Source organism: Heterodontus francisci, chromosome 9 (genome assembly GCF_036365525.1).
Source record: "Heterodontus francisci isolate sHetFra1 chromosome 9, sHetFra1.hap1, whole genome shotgun sequence".
NCBI lineage: Eukaryota > Metazoa > Chordata > Chondrichthyes > Heterodontiformes > Heterodontidae > Heterodontus > Heterodontus francisci.
In genome coordinates, this window is record NC_090379.1 from 59,024,524 (window position 1) to 59,038,175 (window position 13,652).

Below are 13,652 nucleotides of genomic sequence, written 5' to 3' on the forward strand. Positions count from 1 at the left end.
GATGACACGAACATTGGTGGTGTCATAGATAGTGAGGAGGAAAGCCTTAGATTACAAGATGATATAGATGGGCTGGTGAGATGGGCGGAGCAGTGGCAAATGGAATTTAATCCTGCGAAGTGTGAGGTGATGCATTTTGGGAGGACTAACAAGGCAAGGGAATATACAATGGATGGTAAGACCCTCGGAAGTACAGAGGGTCAGAGGGACCTTGGTGTACTTGTCCATAGATCACCCCAGGCAGCAGCACAGGTAGATAGGGTGGTTAGGAAGGCATATGGGACACTTGCCTTTATTAGCCAAGGCATAGAATATCAGAGCAGGGAGGTTATGATGGAGCTGTATAAAACGCTAGTTAGGCCACAGGCTGGAGTACTGTGTATAGTTCTGGTCACCACGTTATAGGAACGATGTGATTGCACTGCAGAGGGTGCAGAGGAGATTCACTAGGATGTTGCCTGAGCTGGAGCATTTCTGTTATGAAGAGAGACTGGATGGGCTAGGGTTGTTTTCCTTGGAGCAGAGAAGGCTGAGGGGGGAACCTGATTGAGGTATACAAAATTATGAGGGGCATTGATAGGATAGATAGGAAGAAACTTTTTCTCTTGGCAGAGGGGTCAATAACCAGGAGCATAGATTTAAGTTAAGGGGCAGGAGGTTTAGAGGGGATTTGAGAAAAAAAAATTCACCCAGAAGGTGGTTGGAATCTGGAACATACTGCCTGAAGGGGTAGTAGAGGTGGGAAAATGGGATTAGATTAGATGGGTGCTTGATGGTTGGTGCAGACACGTTGGGCCGAAGGGCCTGTTGCTGTGCTATATAACTCTTTGACTCTAACACTACTCCAGGCCTCTGGATTACTAATGCAGTAACATTACCAATATGCTACCAACCCCTCTTGTGCAACTTTTTAGATTTGGATGAAAAGATTTTAGTCTTGCTTGGGATGTTATACTCCAATCCTGTAAATGGCTTTGTGATTTAAGGGGCAAAATCAGTCTATGCCAGCACTGTGAAATGGGCTCGTAGCAAATCAGCAGCCAATTTTTCACCACATCTGATCTTTTTTTCCACTGAAATTCACAGAATGATAGTTCAGGTTATTTTTGGAGACTCGTTTCCTTATCTTACCATTGCTTTTACATGGTTTGAGATTAAAAGTGTTGGTATTGTTTTACAAGTCAATGGAAAATAAAATCTTGTGGTTAAAAATCTGCTGCTGATTCGATACGAGCCTGTTTCGTGCTACCAGCGTAGATCAGTTTCACCCCTCAATTATTTATGGGACTTTTCATAAATTAGTCTAATTTTACAGAGTCTTTTATTTAATAGTAGCAGAGACCTGCAAAACATTTGTAGTCACATTATTATCTTTATTGCAACAGTACAGGATTTCTATTTTGCCAGACTGAACCAATTCTATCATCTCATGTCTCCCTCTCCCCATGCCATCCCATGCCATCCCATGCCATTCCTTCCTCCCATTTCATCCCTCTCATGCCATCCCATCCCATTCCTTCCATCCCTTCCATGCTATCTGCATCCTGCTCTTGCCATCCCCATTCCTCCGATCAATCTCATCCCAGCCCTCATGGCAACAATCTCTCCAGCCTAGGTAACTTTTTGTTGTTCGGCTCCCCTCACCTGTTTTTGGAGAACATCACCACCCCCCTCCCACCCCGCCACTGCCACCAATCGTTGGCAGGCACACGTGTTCCAGCTGTCTGCACGCCCCACTGGCCTCCGTGTGTGCCAGGCACCATCCACCAAATAAACCCACCAACAGACACACCCGTTAAACTGACTAATCAAAAGAGTCCCAACAGGCAAAAACTGACTTATTGTTATACTTTCCACATTTTTTAATTTGCATCTTATGCCATACAATCTTTGTGTTAATTTTATTTTCCCCTGCAGTTGATTTACAACAATATCATAGGTTGCAGCTTGCAACTGTTACAATGCCCACACTGCTGCAAGCTAGTTGTAAGTTCAAAGAAAAATTTTAACTTACCTCTTTTATCTTCTGCTTCATAGGCAGTCAATTGTAAAGGGCAACATAGCATCTCATATACGCTATCCAGAAACCAGACGGTGGTGGTAGAATATACTCATGACAAGGACACAGACATGTTTCAGGTGAGGCCTATCTACTTGATGTATTTAAATAATCTACATACTTCCCAGATTCTGAAAAGATGCTACATTATGCAGATAGTTTTCTGTAGCCTAGCATGGGGAAACACCTGTTCAGTACAATTTAGTGAATTTTATTTCGACTTGGGTTGACCTTTGTAAATTCTGAGATGCAGTTAACGGATTTCATTTCAGAAGCATATACATTTCAAATTTCAGCTCCTCAGTTTAAACAAAATATATTAAAAATAGGAATTGAGAGTCCTTGATGACATAACCACCCCACATGGAGCGATACAAATCAGAAGGGTTCACGATTTGATTAGCAGTCTGGGTTTGTGGAAGTGAGCAGAAAGGCATGGCCCTATGCTTAATGGGAAATATAGCCAAGTTAGGAATAGTAGCTTTGCTAAGCTTTGATTTTAAGTGGCAGAAACCACAATGAAATAGTTAAAAGTAAAGGCAGAGTGTGAGATTGTAAAGACTAGCCGACACTGGTAATTGCAAGGACATCAGTTCTTTTATGGCCTGATTGTGTGACTCCCTGTGGTTTGAAACAAATGGACTCCTGTGAAACATGCTGTCCATCCCTGTGTGAGTGATGATAAGGAATATACTGCTTGGTGTTACTGCAGGCTGCAACTTGATAAAGATAACAGGATCACAGGACTCATGACAATTGTGGGAAGTGAAACCAGAATGTTGTTTCTCATACCTCTGCTTTTGCTAATTATCTTGCCTGTCTGTTTTCTTTTATCTTGCTGATGCAAAACAATATTATGTTAGTAACAAGTATGTATTGAGAATAGAGGGTATTGTTAACCTCAGTAACAAATGTACTCCACGTTATCACCTGGTTGAAATTTAAATTGTACTGCACTGATTGGTTAAACAAGGGGGTGTAGCATGAATCTTAATGTATAAACAGTAGTATCTGTATCATGAACAACACTTACTCTGGTGGACCAGACAGACTCTGGGTGGAGTCAGTGTCGTTGTATTAGAGTAAGTCAGCCGGCTAAATGCGCAAATAAAGTAATTGATTTTACCTACACATCCGACTCGGTATATTTACTGAACCAGACTGAAGGCAAAAAGAACTCATATTTACAGGTTGATTTATTGCATCTCACATGGGACATCAGTGGGAGAATGCTACAATGTAGATCAACATTCTTGGGTTTGAGAGGAAGAAATTAGCCAGAATTTAAACACCTCCAGATTGCTCTGTGATGGTCTCTTCTCGAAAGTGCGTGTCTGTGGATAGGCTGTGATGATCCTCACAATTGCCTGTCACAGTTGCTGTCTCGGCTGAGGGAAGAAGTACCGGAGAGTTGCCGGTTACCTGTATCATCGTAGCGAGCACACACCACTACCTTCAGTGGATGAGCAGAGGGAAAAAAGTGGAAAAGGATTAAAAAGTGACTACTGTCTATACACTGACTTCAGTATGACCTGTTTGTTTTGATCTATTTGTATTTCTACTTAGTATAATGGCACCTGTATGAGGCAGATCCTTCGACAGTTGTATGCCTTTTCTCTGGAACCTTCTTTCAAAATCTCTTTCCCTCATCCCTCTTTACTTGTTTTCTAAAGCAGTCATAAAACTATCTCCTCAATCATATCATTTATCTTTTTTCCCCCTCCCCATCCACAATTGCCCTAAATTTTCTGTACTTCCTATTCAGTGTCCTTCTCTCCCCTTAATAAGTGCTCAAGGATATTCTTTTACATTGTCTTTCTAACTATCAAAAAGGCCAGCAATGTTTAAAACCAAAACAGCTGTTAAACTTGTAGAAGTTAAAGATTATCAAATATTTGGACTTTAATTGTTAATTACATCAAAAGATAACTAAGATCAATTATAATTTCTGTAATGCTAGAAATTACTGTTAGTGATGTTAGCAGCCAAGTGTTAGCACACTCATGACATTCCTGAAAGTGTGTATATGGTGGGCTAATTGACAACCAAGTATCCACATGGCAGGACGCCATATACTGGATGGGGAAGAGAGACTTTGATTTAAAACTTACTCAAAATTTTTATGTAGAACCATATGACTGTAAGCTGTCACCTACATAAGCCTTTGCGAGGCTAACTGAATTTTAATGTTCTATGTTGCTCAATTGGTCATAAATAATCCTTATAAAAAATTTTGAATTTGTATTGCAGCAAGAAGGTAGGAAAAGTCTGCTAATAAAATTTTGTGAACAATTTAGTTTCAGTTTCTTGCTAATACGTGCATCTCTGAGCAACTGGGAAATATTCTTCTTTGCAGTGTTCTGTAGTGCCTTAATTACATTTTTCCCCCTTTTTTCACAGATTGGAAGGTCTACAGAGAACCCCATTGACTTTGTGGTGACAGACACCGTTTCTGGTAGCCAGAGTAATGATGAGATGCAAATAACTCAAAGCACCATTTCCAGATTTGCATGTAGGATAGTTTGTGACAGAAATGCACCATATACTGCACGGATTTATGCTGCAGGATTTGATTCATCAAAAAACATATTTCTTGGAGTAAGTATTTACAGTGTAGGATTTGATTAATCTAAAAGCACATTTCTTGGAGCATGTGCAATATAAGTTGGAAGTGTTAATAATAATGTTATGCTATCCAGTAAACTATTTGAAAGAATATTAGTGAAGCCATTTTCTGAAAATATCATGTATCTGAACTTTTCCTGTTTTATTTTTGCATACATAACAAGAAAAATAATCTTGTTTTTTAAGCCTGCAAACACATGCTAAATATTGTTTTACTTCCATTCAGTACTTTAACAAGGTATTCCTAAGCTTTTAAGTGCTTCATCTGTACTAATGGTCACGATTTGTTATATTTTCAACCCTTTACTATTTTTGAAGTAAGTATTGTTGGTGTTTTACACTTATGACTATGAACCTTAGATCAGATATTAGTGGTTGAATTCTAAGTGCAGGCGAGCGGGGATCTCCCATGCAGCTATGGGGAAGTCATTACTATAGGCAAACATGCAATTAACTTTTAACTTAACCCAGCATTCTGGCTTTAACAGCCAGTGCACAGGTTTCCCGAGCTGTCTGAAACTCATCAGGGTCAATGAGACGAGAGCACAATAGGAAGTGTCAGCCTTCACTGCAGCATGGGAGCAACTTATGCAGCAGTAATCTGGATCTCTCATGAGCAGCAGCACCAGGAGGTACACAGCTGCAACAGCAAGGGCACGAGCAACAGCAACAACACAAACAAAGGCTGCCTTATCCAGAGCCACATGCCACTCCATGTGACAGAGGGGACGGACAGAGATGTAGCTCAAAGGAGGCGATACCCCCGGCACAGGTTCTACATACAGAGGGTGAGCTTCCTCAACATGAGAGAGCAACACTGTCTCAGAATGCTCAAGCTTTCGTGTCAAGTTATTGCTAACATCTGCAGCCTCCTGGCAGAAGACCTCCTTCAAAGAGAACCAGGAGGGCATGCATTGCCAGTGGCCGTCAAAGTCAGCACAGCCATGAATTTCTTTGCCTCTGGCTCCTTCCAGGGATCTTCTGGTGATATCTTGAGGATCTCTCAATCTGCTGTTCATGTGCATCTCTGAGGTCTTTGATGCCTTGTTTTCAACCACCACTTATGTGCACTTTGCCATGGATGTGGCTCATCAAACACAAAGGCTGGCTTTCCACAGGTGCAGGGAGTCATTAATTGCACACCTGGAAATCAAGGCATGCTCAGATCAGCCAGGAGTCATCTTCAATTGCAAACAATTCCATTCCCTCAATGTCCTGTTAGTTTGTCACCATTCGAAGGTGATCATGTATGTCTGCGCTAGATATCCAGGTTGCTGCTATGATTTGTTCATTCTGCACTAGTCACATTTACTGTAGGTTTTCATTGCTCAACGCAGCTGGCTGCTGGGAGAGGAGGCCTACCCTCTGAATTATCTGGTTGATGACTCCTGTAAGAAATGCTACCAGGGAACCAGAGGAGAGATACAACAGGAGTCACATGACCACAAGGGCAATAATAGGATGGGTTGCTCAAGATGCACTTCAGGACAGATCTGGAGGGGCCCTTCAGTATGCCCCATCAAGGGTCGCCAGAGTTGTTGTGGTCTATTGTGCTCTTTGCAACATTACGTTGCGGAGAGGAATACAACTACAGCAAGAGGAAGCTGCAGAATGACTGGTATGCTCCTCCTCTGATGAGGGGCCAGATGGTGGCCATGGTGCCTGCAGCTGCGTACACCTGGCTGCCAGAGAAGTCAGCGATGGTCTCTTCCAGGCATGCTTTACTTAATCTCTGTTTCTGAGGCCATATGACAGTGCCATCAGAAATCCTGTGGCCCCTGTCCCCCTGCAGACACAATTCATTGCAAAAGTCAACCAGCCAACTATCACATTCATGCCCTTTCCTCTTCATAAAAGTTGATCATTCCAGAATGGGGAATACAATAAAGTAGAGGCCAGGAGAATGAGGAGTTCAAGTAAAGTGTTTTATTCATTGAAATAAGCATCAGCAAAATGCCATTAACATTGCAATACAAGCCCAAGTATAATTATTAAGTCTTTCTTATCCGCTTTCTCTTATTCCGATGTGGTACAACCCCAGCGGCTTCAGCTGTGTTTGAGGCAGGCTGCTCGTTCCCCTGCTCTGACAGATAAGATGCCTTGGGCAGACGTCCTCTGCGTTTTGGAGCCTTTGATGGCCCCGCCAAAGACTTACCCATCTGCACCAATGCAGGACAAGCAATGAGAAGTAGGAGATCCTTGAGAAGTGACCCAACTGTCATGTGCCCTTTCTCCATCTTCCCTCTTGTGGCCCATCTACACTTTACTGCTAGCCAAGAGCTGGAGAGATGTTGACTGCACTTTAGTCAAGCATTGAATCACTAAGGCGAGGCTTTGATCCATCCTGTGACAATCAGAGTGTGCAGGCCTTTGTTCTGGACTAGCATGCACTCAATGGCTTGCCACGTCTGATTCTCCATGGAGGTGGACATCAGCACAAATACCTAAGATATCATTGTACTCATAGATGGACTCCCACCAATCCCTCTCCAAGGGCATGCACTGCCTCTGGAAATGCTACCAGAAGCACGTGGATTTGCTGTTGCTGCTTCACGTTCTCCTTTCGTGGATGACCCCGGAGGCTCAGCATCTACTTTCAGAGGAGCAGAGCTTGGAGTATCTTGCAACCTTCGATGGGGACTCTCCACTGTTGTACCTGTCTCCAGCACCTGCTCACATGTGATGTGGTCCTCAACGTGTGACAACCTGGATATCTCTACTGTTGAACCCAGTAAGGTGTAGGTATATGTGCGATGGTGGAGAGTGCTTATGAGTCATGTGATGGTGCATCCTCAGAGTGCTCGCCCTCCTCTGAGGACTGCTCAGCCTGGTCCCTCATTAGCTCCTCCATCACCCTTAAAGGATCTGTGGGAGATGAAAGACATGAGTTAGTACTGACATTGAGAACAAACTCAGCATAGTGCATATTATCACATTTCAGTTACTGGTAACATCAAATTAGCATGAGTGTCTTGAAGTGCCAAGTGGCTGGGCATCATCTAATGCTGTCACCAGATCTTTAGGCCACCCCATCTTTCCATTGCCGATGCCTCGTGTGTACACAACCCTTCTGATCTCCAGGTGTCCTCCTCCAGTGTGGTCAGGGAGGTTATGGCTGTAGGTCCGCCCGCAGTTCTCTGTCTTTCCCTGGAGTTGTGTGTTCTCTTCCCCGCAATGAAAGAAGGCAGAGAATTATGAGTGTGAGAAGTGGAATGTGTACTGAGGATGGAATGAGAACATTTGTGGAAGGTGACGTGAGGGATGGGTTCAAGAGGGTGATAGGACGAGGATGAGTGTGTGTGTTGACTGTTCAGATGAAGATTTGAGGAGGTGCCTAGAGAGAAAGGAATGAGTGGAACTGCAGGAAAATGCTAGGGAGGTCAGAGAGAAATCATAGATATTTACAGCAAGGAGGAGGTCATTTGGCCCATTGTGTCAGCTCCGGCCAACAAGTAACCATCCAGCCTAATCCCACTTTTCAGCTCTTGGTGTGTAGCCTTGTAGGTTATGGGACTTCAAGTGCAAATCCAAGTACTTCTTAAATGTTATGTGTGTTTCTGCCTCCAACAAACACCCTTTCAGGCAGAGAGTTCCAGATCCTCACCACCTTCCAGGTGAAAAAAGTTTGACTTGAATCCCTTCGAAACCTCCTACCTCTTACTGCAAATCTGTGTCCCCATTTCCCCCTCCCCCCAGGTTATGGACCCCTAAACCAAGTGGACTAGGACCTTTCTATCCACTCTATATCTAGATCCCTCATAATTTTATACACTTCAATTAGGTCTTCCCTCAGCTCATCTGCTCCAAAGTAAATAACCCTAGCTAATCCAATTTTTCTTCATAATTAACATTCTCCAGTCCAGGCAACATCCTTGTAAATCTCCTCTATAGCCCTCTCTAGTGCAATCACATCTTTCCAAACTTCTTAATCATACCCACTACATTCAAGTCCAAATTATTGATATATATACCACAAAAAGCAAAGGACCTAGTACCGAATCGTGTGGAACCCCACTGAAAACAGCCTTCCAGTCACACAAAGGAACATTACCCTATGCTTCCTGCCAGTTTTAGATCCAACCCCCAATTTGCCTTGGATTCCATGGGCTTTTACTTGTGACTAGTCTGCCATGTGGGACCTTATCAAAATCCTATTTAAAATCCGTATTGACTGCATCAAATGACTACCCTCAACAACCCTTCTTGCTTTCAACAATGCTTGTAAGATCTGTCTTATTGAATATATGCTGTTCACCAAAAAGTCAGACCTGCTCTTCTGTTTGAGAATTTTTTTTAAAAAGTTGCTCATGGGATGCAAGTGTCGCTAGTAAGGCCAGCATTTGTTGAAGATCCTTAATTGCCCTTGAGAAGATTGTGGTGAGCTGCCTTCTTGAGCCATTACAGTCCATGCAGTGTAGGTACACCCACAGTGTTGTTGGGTAGGAAGTTCCAGGCTATTGACCCAGCAACATTGCCGTTTCTGCACTAGAGTTTCAAGTCAGGATGATATGTGGTTTGGAGGGGAACTTGCAAGCAGTGGTGTTCCCATGCGTCTGCTGCCTTGTCCTTCTAGATGGAAGAGGTTGTGGGTTTGAAAGGCGCTGTCAAAGGAGGCTTGGCGAGTTGCTGTAGTACATCTTGTAGATGGTATACACCACAACCATGGTGCACCAGTAGTGGAGGGAATGAATGTTTAAAGTGGTGGATGGGGTGCCAATCAAGCATGCTGCTTTTTTGAATAGTGTTGAGCTTCTTGAGTGTTGTTTGAGCTGCACTCATCTAGGTAGGTGGAGAGTATTCGATCTCACTCTTGACTTGTGCCTTGCAGATGGCGGACAGGCTTTGGGGAGTCAGGCGGTGAGTTACTTGCTGCTGTATTCCCAGCCTCTGACCTGCTCTTGTCGCCAAGATCCAGTTAACTGGCTGATCCAGTTAAGTTTCTGGTCAATGGTAATCCCTAGGATGTTAATGGTGGGAGATTCAGCAATGGTAATGCTGTTGAATGTCAAGAGGAGATTGTTAGATTCTCTCTTGTTGGAGATGGTCATTGACTGGCACTTGTGTGGCACAAATATTACTTGCCACTTATCAACCCAAGCCTGAATGTTGTCCAAGTCTTGCTGCATGCGGGCACGGACTGCTTCAGTATCCGATGAGTTGTGAATGGTACTGAACATTTTGCAATCATCTGCTGATATCCCCACGTTTAACCTTATGTTGGAGGGCAGGTCGTTGATGAAGCAGCTGAAGATGGTTGGGCCTAGGACACTGCGCTAAGGAACTCCTGCAGCAGTGTCCTGGGGCTGAGATGATTGACCCCCAACAACCATATCTTCCTTTGTGCTTTTTGATTCTATATATTTTTAGTTAAGAAAAATGATGGTGTCTTTTAAAATGACATTTTTTCATTATAGCAGGTAAATTACCTTATTTGCTCAAACAAAGCCTGTATTTTTTTTTTTATAAAGTGCATCATTTAAATCTATACTTTTTGTACCTTAATAGGAGAAAGCTGCTAAATGGAAAAATCCTGATGGCCACATGGATGGGTTGACAACTAATGGAGTATTAGTAATGCATCCTAGGGGAGGTTTTACAGAAGAATCCAAGCCTGGAGTATGGCGGGAAATTTCTGTTTGTGGAGACGTGTACACTCTAAGGGAAACGAGATCAGCACAGCAAAGAGGAAAACTGGTAGGTAAACATACTCTTCTAATTGTAATAAACATGCTGGTTTACTACAGTATTTTGTATTCAGCAGTTAATCCATATCAAATCCATTAGAAATTAACTGTTCAACATTACCTATGAAAGATTGAAGATCTGGCAATTGATTTCTTTTGGTTATTAAAACCAAGATAAAGGGACCAGGCAGATAATGCATAAAGATAAAAGGCAGAATACATACAGATTAGGAAGAATTAGAGAAGAAAATTCAGAGAAACACTAACTGTAGAAGTGTTGATAAAATAGAGAACTACAGTGACACAGATTGCAAAGGAGAGAGGGAAAGGGTTGATGGAAGCTAGATGTGAAGGAGCGCTTATATAGCAGAGAGAAAGCTTTCTCTTATACACTTAGGCTGGATACCACAGAGGTGTTAGCAAAGCGTCCCCAGATACAGGAGCAGTTTTGGGCTATGTAGACAGTGAAGAGTTGTCGATGGGAAAATAAATATTTGCATATAAAAAAAACCCACAAGTTCTTCATTTAGAATCCTGCATGCACCATTGGAGTTGAGTCAAGCATGGCTTATGTTTGGGGGAACCACTACCAAAAATGGAAAACCATTCTTGACTGTTGCTTCATATCACTCTATGCTGAACAAGCCATGCCAATCTCAGGTCTTGGACTTGATGTAGAGTTAGGAGTTGTTGAGTGGAGAAGAAGTGTTTGACATAGAAGAAAAATACCTTTCATTCAGTGTCCTGCATGCACCATGAAAGTTGAATCAAGCATAGCTAGCGTTTTGGAAATCCATCTGAGGACAATGTCCCTTTTGACGTTAAATACAGTTGAGTTTCATAGTGGGCATGGCTGCTTGGTAGAAACTTTAGTAAAGGCTGTAATTCAGTTGGTTCCTTTATTGTAAGTGACAGAATTGAAAAGATCCCTACTATAATGGCCAATTCTGCAAACAGTTAATCCATCCAAGGTCAACTGTGTAATCCAGCAAATGAATGCTGGGGAACAAGCTGATGAGTGTCTACCAGAACACACTTATGAGCAGTTTCGTGATTAGATTGTCGAACACTAGAGAGATCGGAGGAGTTTTAACCTGCAAAAGTGGGAGGTTTTCTGTGCGAGTAGCAGGTTAAAACACCAGAAAATGTTGGGAAGCCGGCAGGAACCCACCAACTTCTGGCTTTAACCCAAGCGCGTTCTTTAGCATGCAGGAAACCCCCATGGAACAGGCAGGTCTGGCATTTAAATATGTTATAATTGTAATTAACTGCAGTTTGAACCCAGGATTCTGTCTTTAACCTCTGTGTGCTCGCATTTTCTGGGCTTCCTGGAACTCGACTGGTAAAACAAGGTTAGAGGAAAGCAGGGATTGATGGGTTGAGCAAGTGACAGGAAAGAAAGGCTTTAAATACTGAGATATGACAGCTGCTTCCTTGCCTAAGTTGAAAGGCTTTTCCTCACATGACTTGTTCTGAAAGTGTGCTTTCACTGCTTTGATTTCCAATACTTTGGAGATAATTTCTGCTACCTTAGAGTTTTTTGCCTTGATCTGCACTTCCCAGCTGTCAACCTTCACAGCAGCATGGCAACCACTTATGCAGCTCTACCTTGGACCACTGATGAGCAATAAGAGGAGCAGCACCAGCTTGAGCAGCAGCAGCCTTCTCATCAACCAGCTGCAGCTCCACAGAAAAGAGAGTTTGGAAGCAGAATTCTAGCTCGCACGAGGGGATTACCCCCAACACAGGGTATATAGGCAGAGGGTTAACTTTCTGAACATGACTGAACACCAGTGCCTCAGGAGACTCAGACTTCCCATCATTTGTGAGAGTGTGGCGGAGGCAGGTTAAATTGAGGCATTCAAAAGGGAGTTAGACTGTTATCTGAAAAGGAAGAATGTGCAAGGTTATGGGGAGAAGGCAGGGGAATGGCATGAGGTGAATTGCTCATACGGAGAGCTGGTACAGACATGACGGGCCGATGGCCTCCTTCTACGCTGTAACAATTCTGCTCTGTGATTTGCAGTCTCCTGGAAGTAGACCTGCTTCCAAGTAGACCAGGTAGGCATGCATTGTTGTCAAGGTCAACACAGCCCTTAATTTCTTTGCCTCCGGCTCCTTCTAGGGATCTTCTGGTGACATTTGTCAAATCTCGCAATCTGCTGCCCACAAGTGCATCTCACACCTGCCAGATGCCATGTCTGCAAAGGTTGGCACCTACGTGCACTTCTCTATTGCTCAGGCCAATCTGAATAATAGAATCCTAAACATTTATAGCACAAAAGGAGGCCATTTGGCCCATCATCACTGTGCCAGTTAAAAAAAAACTATGCAGCCTAATCCCACTTTCCAGCTCTTGGACTGTAGCCTTGTAGGTTATGGCACTTCAAGAGCATATTGTTACAGCCAAGTGGTGAGAGGTGTAGGTGATTCCCACTGTTCAACTCCCAGGACCACAGCAAGTGTTTTTGTTATTTGGGTTTAACTCCTTTGTGTTTTATTTGTCAAATAAACAGACAGCGATAGGTTTTCTTGTAGGTTTACAACAGAAGATTAATTATTTATTGAGCAAAATGCCTTATCCTGAAATTGTTGCAACTGCACCCACTCATGCATTCGCTCCCACACACACACGAGAGACAGAGAGGAAAAGGGGTAAGTGATTTAAAGTGAGATAAGGTTTTGGAATTCATGGTAAACCTGTTGAATTTTCTCAGAGGTCAGTTTCTCTTTAGTTGCAGGCTTGGGGTGTTTGTAGATTTTTCTGTTGGTTGGAAATTCAGTTTGAAGACCGGATCACTTCCAGTTCTCTGCTACACAAGTTGAAATGTAGAATTTACAGCGCCTTCCTTTTGGCTTGCTGGATTTTCTCCGAGCTTTCAGCTGGACAAGCTTTAGTGATGCTTTTTCCTGGGGGTCTCTTTCTCCAGCGAGCTACTTTTTAAGCTGAAAGTCTCTCACATCTCCTCTCTGTTGGGAGACACAGATCTTCCTCCCTGTGGTGACCAACAATGGCCCAAGATATGGCTACTTCACACCTTCTTTGTTTCAGAAGAACCCATTCAATTCAAAAATCTCACTAGATGGGTTCAGGATGGTATAATTGACACCTCTTAGTTTTGGAATGTATATTTCTGTCCTTGCCGGACAGTAGATAGTTTGAATATATAAGGCCAGGTCTTTTGACATTCGGTGGTCATTTTGAAGCACATTGTCCACTTTTTTTCCAAAGAAAAGTCCATTTTTATAACTCTTCAGGTTGAGTTCTTGTATTTTTACCTGCT

General features: G+C 42.9%; 1 protein-coding gene and 1 long non-coding RNA gene across 9 annotated transcripts in view; one reads left to right on the forward strand and one right to left on the reverse strand.

Moving 5' to 3' along the window:
• The window catches only part of LOC137373803 (E3 ubiquitin-protein ligase pellino homolog 2), a 416,880-nt gene that overhangs the window by 246,713 nt on the left and 156,515 nt on the right, over positions 1-13,652 (forward strand). For all 7 annotated transcript variants that reach the window (XR_010975700.1, XR_010975701.1, XM_068039205.1 and 4 more), the window contains 3 exons: positions 2,038-2,139; positions 4,460-4,657; positions 10,190-10,378. Coding sequence is in view for 5 of the 7 variants with exons in the window: in XM_068039205.1 (XP_067895306.1) it covers positions 2,038-2,139; positions 4,460-4,657; positions 10,190-10,378 (489 nt within the window). In the remaining 2 variants the exon portion in view is untranslated. The remainder of the gene's footprint in view (positions 1-2,037; positions 2,140-4,459; positions 4,658-10,189; positions 10,379-13,652) is intronic.
• The window catches only part of LOC137373804 (uncharacterized), a 29,482-nt gene continuing 19,107 nt past the window's right edge, over positions 3,278-13,652 (reverse strand). For both annotated transcript variants that reach the window (XR_010975702.1, XR_010975703.1), the window contains one exon: positions 3,278-3,512. This is a non-coding gene — a long non-coding RNA (uncharacterized lncRNA). The remainder of the gene's footprint in view (positions 3,513-13,652) is intronic.